This window comes from Alligator sinensis, unplaced genomic scaffold, assembly GCF_000455745.1.
Source record: "Alligator sinensis unplaced genomic scaffold, ASM45574v1 scaffold593_1, whole genome shotgun sequence".
In the NCBI taxonomy this organism is placed as follows: domain Eukaryota; kingdom Metazoa; phylum Chordata; order Crocodylia; family Alligatoridae; genus Alligator; species Alligator sinensis.
Genome location: NW_005842415.1, coordinates 384430 through 397176, shown reverse-complemented (window position 1 = coordinate 397176; position 12747 = coordinate 384430). Strand labels below are relative to the sequence as shown.

The following is a 12747-nucleotide window of genomic DNA, read 5'->3' as shown; positions in this document are numbered from 1 at the left end:
TTGTCTGTCCCTTCCTCCCCCCCGATCTTTGCGCAGGGTGAAGGCAGGCTGCTGCTGTGGGCTGGGTCTGGGGGACAATGGCGGGCTTTTCCTGGCGTGGGGGGCTGGGCGGAACGGGATAGGCAGCAGCAGTGGCACAGGGACAGGATTACAGGGGGACCATAGTGAATTTTAGGGTTGCTGTAGCCTACCCTGTAGCCACCCCTTCCAGCGTTGCCTCTGCCTACCCTGAGTGCAGCCCTGACCCAGGCCCTGGCCCCCCGCCAAGAAGAGCCTGGCATTGCCTCCAAACCCCCAGCCCACAGTGGTAGCCTGCCCTTGGTCTGCATGCAGATCCGGGGGGCACATACCTCCCCCGGGGATGCGCACAATGGTGGCGGCTGCCCCCTCGGGGGATGCGCACAATGGGGGCGGCTGCCCCTTCCACCCCCCCACCCCAATCTCCCCAGACTAACTGCTCGCAGCCCCATTCTGTGCTCCACTCTGGCTAGGTAGCCTCAGCCCCACTTCCTCCCTCACTGTGGAGGCCTCAATCTGCCTTCCTTCCCCCCGCCGCTTCTCCCCCACAAACTAACTGGCTGGATGCTGCTCTCCAAGCTGCCAGGCTGCATTCCTGGCCGTGTACGTATGACTGCGCCCACGTACATGGTAGCGACATCAGCCACCTTGGCCAAGAAAAGCTGATTGCCAATAATGTCAGTTTCCCTTTTATCAGTGCCGATACAATATGGATTGATGTGTCAGTGCATCTCTAGCTGGTAGTATTTTAAGGCTCTGAGTCTTTGGGGGAAAAAAAGTCTCTGCAATTTTATCTTTTTACAAAATGGAGTGCCTACAGAAACTCTTGTTTTGAGAATAAAGTTTCATTTTTCTGGCTAATTCTTGGCCTTCTTTAAAATTAGAAAAGTGATGGTTTTCTACCCTACATTTGCTTACCCTTCCAGGTTTAGCTGCTAGGCTAAGCAAAATTTGTAATTTATGGAAAGAAAAGGTTAGTATGAAATTGGCCCTGTTAAAATAAATAGTAACATAATAATTGATAGCATGGGGGTCTGGATTAACAGCCGTAGGAAGGAAATTGTGTTTTGTTGCTTAAATGACTTGTTTTCTATGCTTATTTTAGGAGAATTTGTGAAGTGATTAATGAAGCTGTATGGAAACACAATGTCATCTATGTTTCAAGTGCGGGAAATAATGGTCCTTGCCTTTCTACAGTAGGATGCCCAGGTGGAACTACATCTAGTGTAATAGGTAAATAGTTTTTTACAAGATGTCTGTGGTATGTCCTTATTATAATGAACCCCCATAGACCTGGGAGGAAAGGTCTTTTTAAAGAGAATTTGTATGCTGCATCATCGTTATTAAAAAAACAAATAAACAAATGAAAACAAATTCTGCTCTTGGGATTGTCAAAAGCCAGGAATATTATGTTGGTTAGAAACATGGCCTTTTATAATGAGGTTATACTGTACTCAAAGGGATACCCAAATGGCTGTCCTTTTAAACTCTATATTTGAATCACCTGGTTAACTGGTTAATATCTTGCATTGACTGAAGCAGGTTACATTTAAACTTCTGGGTTCTAAATTTTTTTATATCCATGGAGATGAAGGTCTTTGAACAAGTCGCATAATTATTGTGTTTATCCGTGTATTTGTATGGCAAATGATTATTTGGTTTTTGTTATCATTCAGGACCTGATGTCCAATCTGAATGGGCAGTATGCTATTTACTTTTGATGAGGAACTGTTTCTTCAGCCACCTTTGACAGGATTTATACCATAAGTAACTAGACTGCTGTGTATCCAGAAAAATACAGGGTGCTTTCTAGGTTATTTGGATTTGACATAGCTTTTAATATACCCGGGGAAGGGAAAGCCTTGCAGATTAGTCACAATTTATTAAAAGAAGTCTGTTAAGTGCGTCATAAGTGCAGCTGTCTTTAAAAAGACATAACTTCACTCAAAGTTTTGGTTATGTTTCTATTAAAAATGTAGTTTGTAGAAACAAAGTGGACTTTCATCCTAATTTATCTTATACAAAGTGTCTTGATTAGACTTGGAACAGACACCAAACGTTCTGAAACGCTGTTTCAAAAAAGATCTGCCTTGTATGGTCAGATACCCTGATACACTTCCTCTTTTCAACTCTAATGAAGTCTAGCTTTGCGATCAGGGTCTAAAATAATTCTATGGCATTTATCAGGAGTGGTCCATACTGGGGCTGATAGGAATCCATACAGCTATTTGCAAGAGCATCTGTTTTTACAAAACCTACCACACACACCAACTTGCTATTCCTGGAATCAGAATTTGTTTTCCTGTTGTCACTATATATCTAATACTGTAATCTTTAATGAAGGTATTTAACCTATAATTTTTAAAAAAACAACCCTTTTTACCTTTCCCTGAGCCACTTTTCAATGGAATGATGCATCTCTGGTTTTTCTCAATATAAAACATCACTTTTGTAACAAGTGCTATCGAAACCACTTGCTGCAGTACATTTCAGCCAAGAATTCTAACACACAGACCTTAGGCTTACAAAAAGTTAACATCACTAATCAATTTAAACATTTGGTTCTAGAAGTTGACTGGTGGTTATTTTCATCTAAGTATTGTAGGAATCTAGAGTCCAAATTTATGGGTTCTGTTAAGAATTTTATAACTGTTTCATTGTCATCTTGTGAGAGAGAGAGACAGAATGAGTTAACACACCATCTCCAGCTTTTGTTAACTGGTGTTTTAAATTTTAAACTAGCTGATTTGTTAGTGGGTAGAAGTTGAATTTTCATTGCCGATGCAGTGGGAATATAGCTGCAACCTGCAGGCACTCATCCACTCCTAAACCAATTGCTGTGCTACTAATTAAGTGACTCTGTGTAGCTCAGTTGTTTTTCAGGGTAGCCTGCTCTCATCTCACTTCGGGTAGGCTGACTGTTGCAGTGACTACAAGCCTTTGTCATGTGAAATTTTAAAAGTTAAGTAAGTTTATTGATCAAATTAGTTTTATGAAGGAGGCTGTATGTAATAAAGAGTGACTAGGTTCCGATGCTTTGTTTCTGTAAAATAGACTTTCTGACAGGTTGAATGACCAGGACAGGAGAGCAAAATCTAGGTGGACAAATGTAGGGGTGCTTGTTTTTAAATGAGGAAATATTGATATAATGACCTAATGAAAATTGGAGATTTGTGACTGAAAAGATGTCAAAAAATAAGGTAAAACACTGTTGAGGACGTCTGTTTCAAGGACCCCGAAGAGGAAATAGTTTTCAGAACTATGTTATAAACTGATATTGTAAATTTATTTGGTTGTCACTCATTCAGATGCTTATTTCACTATAGCATGTGACCTGAAACTGTATAGACTTGACTTTGCATGTATTCTCATTGTATCAAGACAGTAGCAGTATTTATACTGAGGGGAGGGTCAGTCTTAAATTTAGCTTCTACTTGTAGTCCAACCTAAGCCTGGAAACTGGGAAGCTTCCAGGTATAACTTTGGCCTGCTTGTCTTGAGACCCTTTTCTTTTCTCTAATGTATTGGAACTTTCCTGGCTTGCTGACATCAAGCTTAGCAATCCCCCAATTCCTTATTTCCAGCACTTCTATGATGTACTTCTTTCTCTGCTGCTACTAATAAGTATAGATTAAATGCAGAAAAAGAGATAAGTAGTTTACGGATGAATCCTATAAGGGTTCCACTTCACAAATAAGAAACTTTGGGAAGTATAATATAGACAAGGAAGGTCATATCTCATGTCTTAGGCTGATTTAGGGTGACCTGAAGGCTGGCAGTAAATATTTCAGATCTATTTGTGGTGTTTTACAAAACTTGGACTTTATTATGTGACAATTCAACACTTGGAATGTGGATACTCTTTCCAACTGAATAAAATATATTTTAATATATAGCTGCGCCGCACAAGTGGCATGGGCAACCTCTGGGTGTGGCATGCGGCAGACTTGAGAAGGGACAGGCAGCACAGTGGCAGATAGGCCAGGAATCAGAAAGGAAAACAGGAGATCAGACAGGGAGCAGAAACCAGAGCAGCAGACTGAGCAGGGAAAGGAGATTGGAGTGGCACTTGGTGAGGGTATAGGGCTAACTTGTGGCAAGCCTGCCGAAAGGGTTGTTCTTCCCTCCTCCAGCCATCTCCTTTGGATTAAAGCATTCCTTAATAATTGATTGTAGACTGAAATGGGCTCCCAGTACATCATTGTTTCTCCTATAATTAGTAGCTGCTTGGCATTCACATTTAGTCTCTAAAGAGCAAACAGCTTTGTCAAAGAAGAAATACCTAAGTATTTCTCAACTTTTATTGTAAACTACAGAAAAATATAATTTTCCGTAGTAAAATAGGCAAAAGATGTACTCTGTTATTTTGGTTTATTACTTAAATTATTTGTAATACCTCATCGATATAAAACTGTGAATACTGAAATATTTCCTTTATAGGTGTTGGTGCATATGTATCGCCTGATATGATGGTTGCTGAATATTCCTTGAGAGAGAAATTACCAGCAAATCAGTATACTTGGTCATCTAGAGGACCTAGGTATGTTTTATATAAATCATAAGTTCTTTTGTTCCATGGTTAGTTTAATCATAATATTGCTCAATGAATAGAATAAGGAAAGTGTAATTTTGCAGTGAGAAGTGACCTGCATGGGAGTCCCATTTGTTGAACCTCTTTATGCTCGGGACATTTTAAGCTCTTAAAGGAAAAAGCAACAAACTACCTTTCCACAAATCATTAGTCTCTTACTTCAGGGAAATGTGGAACACTACCACCATCCATTACCAATTCCTTCATTTCTGTGGTTAGTGGAAGATAGCTTTGTATGCACCATTTGCATTTTATTTCTGCCTTGAAGACAATATTTCATTTTGCAGCTAAAAGAATTTGAAACTGACATGTTTTGGGGATGTTTTCCCACTTGCCACTTCCTTGAGTTTATTTTTATCTCTGTTTTTGCTTGTTTTTTAAAGCTGACATGAAGCTGCAGGTTTGCAGTAGCTTGATCACTGCTTTTAGAGCAGGCAAAAGCAGTCTTGAAATCATGGTTGTTGATCATGCTCCAAAAGTGGTCAAAGTACAGAAAGGGGTATATGGTTGCCGTCCAAAGGCCTTAATTCTATGGCTAAGAATATGAGCATGCTGGAGCAGGGTTAGAGTGGGAGGAGGATGCCAAGATGATGCTATGGCTTATAGCATTGAAACAATTGTAGGCAGAGCTGCTACCCATAGAGCAGCAAGTGGTGGGGGTGGAGCTGATATTACACAGATAGGACCACAGGTACCCAAGAGGCAGCTGTACTCCCTGAAACAGTCCAGGACAGATGTTGCCTCTCCCTGTGCTGTGTTGTGAATTTATCACAGATCATCGTCTTTAAAATTTTAGTTAGTTGTGGGAGTGACATCAAACAACATGTAAGATCTGAGTTTTGAATTCCCCCTTTATTTTTGTTTATTATCTTTGTTGGAAGTTAATAAGGGAAAATCATTACTGTGAGCATAATCTTAAACTCTTAGGCACTCAGATGTTAGGCATAGAGCAGGAGCATCAAACAGTTGGCAGCAGGCAGTGCAGCTCTGGAACCCAGTGCTATAAATGGGGGGCAGGGTTTAGTTGCTACTGAAGACTAAAATCAGTAGGAGAAAAGTGAGGGGACAAGTAGTGGCTGTATTAGTCCCTGTGACTGGAACCCTGGGATTAACCCTCGGGTTAATGCTGCCATTCACAGCCTGTGAGAAGACCAACGGTCCAGATCAGACTCACAGGGCCGTGCGTTCAAGACCCCTGTCAAAAGTTTTCTGGTTGCCTGTATTTCTTAACTTAGATGCCAAATATTATGCTTCTAAACTGGAGTCTGTGATAGATCTGTAAAAACTGGCTAGTTTAAACATGACAAATATGCATGTTGTAAAGACTAATCTTATCTCCTAAGCAAAGCTTTTATAGTTAAGTTGCCAACCTTGAGTAACATGTCTGGTTATTATATTTTCTTGCCTATAACATGCCTGCATATATAACATGTGCCCTTGGGAAAGAAGAAGAAAAGATTTTTTTCCTTAAAAATACCCTTAAGTAATTGAATACAACAAATTACAAAATGCAAAAAACCACACATGAGCTTTCTGTGTACCTCACTTCCCTCATTATGATAGTGCAACATGTCTACAACAGAAGCCAAGCCTACTGTAGCCATCAGTGAAACCCTGGCAGCTGCAAAGGGGCTGGGGAGTATTACTGCTGCATTAATGCCCTAGCTGCTGCTGTTCCTAACTCAAGGCAAGCTCTGCCTGACGGTAGGACTAGCTCCTTAAGTAAAAGGGCAGGAACAAGGGTGGGAGACTATCAGAGATAAAGCAACTTCATCTGTTGCACTGGGCAGAGTGGGGCATCATGTGAGAGCTGGAGCTGGAGTGGGTATGGGGGAAAAGAGTCTTATCTGCTTCAGCTAGGGCTTCCTGCTCTCTGACTCAAGCTGCTGTGAGCTAGTGACAGTGCTGCTAGAGACAGATGGGCTGCTGTAAACTGTGTTCAGCTCCACCTCCAGACAGCCTCTTTGCAGCAGCCCCATGGCTCAGGCTGCCCCGGCATGCCCCGGGGAATGCCCAGGGCTAGTACCCTGCTCTCTGCCTGGGCTGGTGACTAAATGGCATTATCATCTTTCCTCTCATACAGTGCATAGATTTTCAGCCTCTTCTTTTCATTAAGAAAGAAAGATGTGGGTTGTGTAAGAAAACACAGTAGTATGGCATGCTGTAAGGAAAGTTTTGTTGCTTATGGTTATACTACTTTGAATGTTGTGGTGTGTGTGTTGGGGAAGGTAAACTGAAGTTAGAATCTAAAGGTACCCGTTTTAAATATATTATGATAGATTTACTATAAAGGGTGGGTGGATGTATGTCTGTGACTTACATAACATAAATAAGAATATCTGGATTTTAATATTTTTAACTCCAGTACTGACGGAGCCCTTGGAGTAAGTATCAGTGCACCAGGAGGTGCTATTGCTTCTGTCCCTAACTGGACTTTACGAGGAACTCAGCTTATGAATGGCACATCTATGTCTTCTCCAAATGCATGTGGAGGCATTGCTTTAATTCTGTCAGGTAATGTGTGCTGTTCTTTTCTTTTTAAAAATAAATTTGTTTTTCAGTACAGTTCAGTTTTATAACATTAAATCCATCAATACTGTAGTAACTTGCATATTCTGTTTTCTACTCATACATCCTGTGATGGTTTGTTTGTATGTTTTTAATTTTAGGGCTCAAAGCTAACAATGTTCATTATACAGTTCATTCTGTCAGAAGAGCTTTGGAAAATACTGCTGTAAAGGCTGAAAATATAGAAGTGTTTGCACAAGGACATGGTATTATCCAGGTACCTGACAGCAAAAATGAATGGAAACTATCTACTTCAAAAGGTCAACTTGAATTTGAGCCAGTTGGAGAAATTGTTACAGATGCTGCATAATCCCCTCAAGCTCGCATTTTTCTTATATGAGTTTGCTCTTTTCTGTTTGTTCCGGTTTTCTGTGGCAAACTGGCTCCAAAAACATTCTTACTGAGAAATCTCATATATTTTTACATTGTTTGGGAAGTAGTCAAAGAATTACTTTACTTTATAAGATAAAAAGTTGTGAGTGAAAATGATGGCTTTCCAGTTCTTTGCTCCTATGCTTGCAGCTTTTCTGCTACCCTCACCCCCCATCCAACACCTAGGAAGAAATTTCACAGGAGCCCAGCTCTTTGTCAGAACTTCTAAAAAGTTGCTTATTAAAACCCTAACCAAGACATTTTGGAATGTGGGAAGGAGCAGTAATGAATAGTGTCTGCCTGTTTTTACTATACTGCTTGTTCTAATACTGAACAAATAACATTTTCCTTCATATTTTAGATCCCTTTTTCCAAAGGAACTTTAAACTTTTAGGGCCAGATCCAAAATGATATTAGCCAAACTTTAAGATCAAACACTTTTTTTGGATCTTGAAGGGTTCTAGTCAGTTTTGAAAAGTAGATTTTGATTTTTTTTCGACATTTTACAATGCACCTTTAGACTATTTTATCTAATTTTGGGGAAGGAGTGCACTTCCTATCTCTTCTTGTATGGCATCTTTAGCCATGGCATATATTTTGTGTTGCTATATTGCTAGCACCTGCTGATGGAAAATAATAGATAACCATTGTGACTCAATGCAGATCTCATGTGCTGTGCACTATTCCTAGTAGTTATACTTGCTAAAAACTTCAGGCTAGAAGTATAGCTTTTTATATCTATTCTGGCTTTAAACTGAAACATTTGGAATAATGTTGTCCTTTCTATTAGGTTGATAAAGCCTATGACTACCTCATTCAGAATTCATCGTTCACAAACAACATAGGCTTTACTGTTACTGTTGGAAACAACCGTGGAATCTACCTCAGAGATCCTGTCCAGATAGCTGCACCTTCTGACCATGGGGTTGGCATAGAACCCACCTTTCCTGAAAATACAGGTAGGAAACAGACTGGTTATACAAAAAAAAATGAATTTGGGAAATACATAATCATTGTGTACACTTGGTGAAGACTTACTTCTATTGAACTCGCAAAAATAAGATTCACACAAATAAGCCTAAAGTTCATATTTTAAAACATTTGGATGCAGTGAGTTCTTTGCATGTATCTGTTATTAAAATAAAGAAAAGCTATAGGTTTTAATCATAAAGTTGTAACAGTGATACCATTATAAAATCAAAATGGCTTTTCCTTTCTCATCTCCTGTGTTTATTCTTGGGCTTTTCTATTTCATTTTAAAACTAAATGCTTCATTCTTATTCCCAAACCAAGGAAGAGTGTCTCTTCATTTCAGGGAATTTTCAACAAATAAGCCAAAATAGCTGTTTTGTGAGAGCAAGGAAGGGTTGAAAAATGTTCTCCAGCTTTGATAGTGAGTGCATCTACATGAGACATTTACTGCAGAACCGCCTAATTAGCTCTGCAGAAAAGTCTCAGCATCTACACATGCGGCCCTATTAGGAAACTAATTAACTCTGCTGCAAGTTAGGACTTGTAATACAAGTACTGTCCTATGGTGGAGTTCTTCAGTGCACAGCAATACACATGTAGACGCTGACACAGCTGACTGGGGCATGAAGGTGCTCTAGTGCGGGGATGTCTGTTGACCAACTTCACACTGAAGCATCCTCGTACCCCAGCCAGACCTTCCACAACAGGGTGAGCAGGTCAGAGCAGCTCCAGGCTGGCAGGCTGACCTTCCTCCCCCAGGGCTTCCTGCCACCTGGGGCAGCTCTGACCCAGCTCAAAACGCTGTAGTCTCAGGTGTATGTTCAAGTGCAACACCCAGGAGCAATGAACTCCCATGTGAGATGCACTGGAGTTTATTGTTCTTGTGTTAATTGCATATGTAGACTAGCCTAGTGAGAATTTTAAAACTGGTTTTCCTCTTGTAGCCCTTATTTGGGAATGCATGCTGTTGTAAGTATGAAAAAATTTAGTTGAGAAATAATTCCTAGACTTCTTGTGGCCACAAACTTCCAGGGATGTGGTTAAATAGGACTTGCACTTCTAATGGGTGAAGTCATTTTGTAATCACTTGTTGAAAACATCTCATGATGATGCCTGAAACTTTAAGCTTTCCACTTTTTTTTTCTTGAAGCTACTTATATATACCTTACAGCAGATTTAGGATAGGTAGTGTTCCTGGGGGGTACATTAAATTATGATTAATTTGGCTCAGCACTCGGAATCATGGCTGATTTAGACCTTTTGGAATCTGGATATAATCTGGAGGTTTGTGATGTTGTGGCTAGAAAAGCTAGTGCAATTCTTGGCTAAACCAACTGGGGAAATTTTGAGTAAAAGTAGATAGGTGATTATGTGGGGAGAAGAGGGGAGTGAAATTCTGGTACTACAGCAGCAATTGGAGTGTTTTGTCCAATGTGGTGATGACAGTTCAAGAAAAATGGTGATGAATTGGAGTGAGTTCAGAGCCATAGGCATGATTAAAGGATTGGCATTCTTAGAATGAGCTCCTTTAACCCCTCACAATATATAGCTTATCAAAAAGAAGGTTAAAGGGTGACTCGATGAACCAAATCCAGCTCCCCTTTAGATAGCACTTATCAAAAATTGGGATTTCAGGTGACAGTGATTTTTTTGAATCCTATGCCCAATGTGCAATTGAACAAGTCCTTCTGATCATGCTGACAACAAATCCACTCTAGCCATTTATGTTCTGTTGTAGTCCTGTTCTGTCTGGGATAGTGTGTAAATCCTAAATCTCCAAAATGGTAGTCGGGGTGGGGAATAAATGTGACTGGTTATTAGAAAGAGGGGAAGTATCCCCTCCTATCTTTCATCTCAGTAGCCTAGTGGTTAGAGCACTTATCCAGAAAATGAGAAGCAGGTTGTATGGCCACCCTCCCCCTGGCCCCAGTGATTGAAGGTTTAAACCTACACGAAGGCAATACCAAGAGCCCCTTGCACAGCTCATGTTAAAGCTAGTACACTGGCTGGGAGCGAATAAGCTAGAGATACTGATGTTCTGTGGCATAATAAGATGGGCATTGCCTTGGAATGGAGGGAGCCCTCTGTTCTTTTTTTTCTGCCCCAAGTATGGCAGAAGATATCCAAGTGCTGCATTTTTTTATCCAATGGCTATTAAATGTGACAAAAGCAGAAAGGATGCTCATGCAGGAATGAGTTGTGGTATATGTTGCACCACTGGAAATGTTTATAATCGAGACAATGTAGATCATCCACTTCTTTTGGATTTGAAGTGTAAATTAATTCAGGGAACACTTATTTCCTGTGTTATAGAATCATAGAACTGTAAGACTGGAATAGACCTCCAGAGGTCATCTTGTCCAGCCCCCTGCTCAAAGCAACATTATCTTTATCCAAACCATCCCATAAAACTGCTTTTCAAACCTGCTCTTCAAACTACAGAAGAGTCCTGCTGCTTGCATGGTGCACAACAACACCATGAACACCCTCACCTTTCATAGGCAAAGCCCCTGTGGCAGGTGAGGAGCACTGTCAGTGTCCCATTGCTTTTAAAATACATTAAAATAGCCCAAGGAAGGGGGCCTTGTCCCCTGTTATAGAGGAAAGCAAAAACCCCTCATGGCCTATGCTAATCTGACTGTGGTTAAAATTCCTTTCTAATTCCAGATGTGATCAATCTGACCCTGAGCAGTAGGGCAAGGCCCTCTAGTTAGAAACTTCTGGATTTTAGTACCAGCTGGAGCATTGGTATACCCAGTCAAGATCTTTAGGCTTGGCTGCAGTTAACACACAATGCTTCCAAGGAGGACAAAAAGATCCCTGACTGTAAGAACAGTAAGGGGAAAAAATTATTTCCCTGCCCCATATGGCAAACAACAAATTTGAGAAGCATGGGAAAAATAAAACACCCTCTACTTAGCTGTCCTCAGATTATAGAGCAAACAAACCCACACATCACATCCCCTCGCTGGAAAACTAGAACTCCACTTTCTGTAATTCTGTTCCCTCCATAAACTTAGTTGAGCTCTTTTATTTTTCTTTCATAACTAAGCCAGCTCTGGAGCAATCCTTTACTCTCCTGCTGATAAAGTTCTCCAATATCATCTGCTCTGGGATGCAGAGTTCTTGTCATCTCCCAGCGATCCACATGGAGAGCCAGGGGAGGGGGATGCTTCTGGGCTTCCAACTGTTACTTCAAGCATAGCTGTTCTTAGGTCACCCCTGACCAATACTTATCGAGCCCTGTACTCCAGGATTGGGACCTAGCGCCCAGCAACTTCCCTCTGCCCACCTGGCCCTGCATGCTGGGATCAGTTGCTGGATCCAGTGCATGGGGACCTGGGCTCCGCATGGGTCTGGAAATTTGGCAGTGGTGCCACCGTTCTGCTGCCAAATTTCTGAACCCATGCAGAGTTCTATGGGCCAGATGATGGGACCTCAAACTACAAGGGGGGCGTGGCGAAAGGGACCTTACGGTGGGTGTCTACTACAGACCACCCAACCAGGGGGAAGAGCTAGACCAGGACTTCTCCAGTCAGCTTATGGAGGCAGTTAGGTCAAGGGATGTTATTGTCATGGGTGACCTAAACTACCCAGACATTTGCTGGGAGGAGCAGACAGCCAGGTCTGACCGCTCGTGTAGGTTCTTGGCTGTATTACAGGACCTTCACCTTATCCACGAAGTGCACAGCCCCACTAGGGGTAATGCTTTGCTGGACCTGGTCCTGGCCCTGGCCACGGGGGATGACCTGGTGAGGGGACTGCAGGTCCTTGACCACCTGGGCAATAGCGATCATCACCTGCTGGATTTCACTATCCAACGCAGGGTGTCTAGGGCTCACACCAAAGCTAAAGCCCTTGACTTCAGAAGGGCCGACTTCAATGAGCTTAGGAAACTAGTGGGGGAGGCACTAAGGGCCCAGAAGGTAGAGGAGATTGGGAGCCCATGAGGGATGGTCGTACCTTAAGGGGGTGATCCTCCAGGCCCAAAGGATAACAGTCCCTGAGAGAAGCAACTGGGGTAAGAGTGCTCAGAAACCCCCTTGGCTCAGCAAGGGCATTCAGCAGTGCCTGAGGACTAAAAGGAAGGCATACAACCAGTGGAAGGGAGGAACTGTCACCAAGGAGGAGTACTCCTCCTCAGCCCAGGAGTGTAGGAGGGCTATTAGGAAGGCCAAGGCAGAGATGGAACTCAGGCTAGTGTCCAGGATTAAGGACAACAAAAA

At 41.8% G+C, this 12747-nt stretch overlaps 1 protein-coding gene across 4 annotated transcripts in view; it reads left to right on the top strand.

Moving 5' to 3' along the window:
- The window catches only part of TPP2 (tripeptidyl peptidase 2), an 86080-nt gene that overhangs the window by 22149 nt on the left and 51184 nt on the right, over positions 1-12747 (top strand). For all 4 annotated transcript variants that reach the window (XM_025211589.1, XM_006030048.3, XM_006030049.3 and 1 more), the window contains exons 9-13: positions 1124-1251; positions 4459-4558; positions 6975-7123; positions 7279-7394; positions 8340-8508. In XM_025211589.1, coding sequence (XP_025067374.1) covers positions 1124-1251; positions 4459-4558; positions 6975-7123; positions 7279-7394; positions 8340-8508 — 662 coding nt within the window. The remainder of the gene's footprint in view (positions 1-1123; positions 1252-4458; positions 4559-6974; positions 7124-7278; positions 7395-8339; positions 8509-12747) is intronic.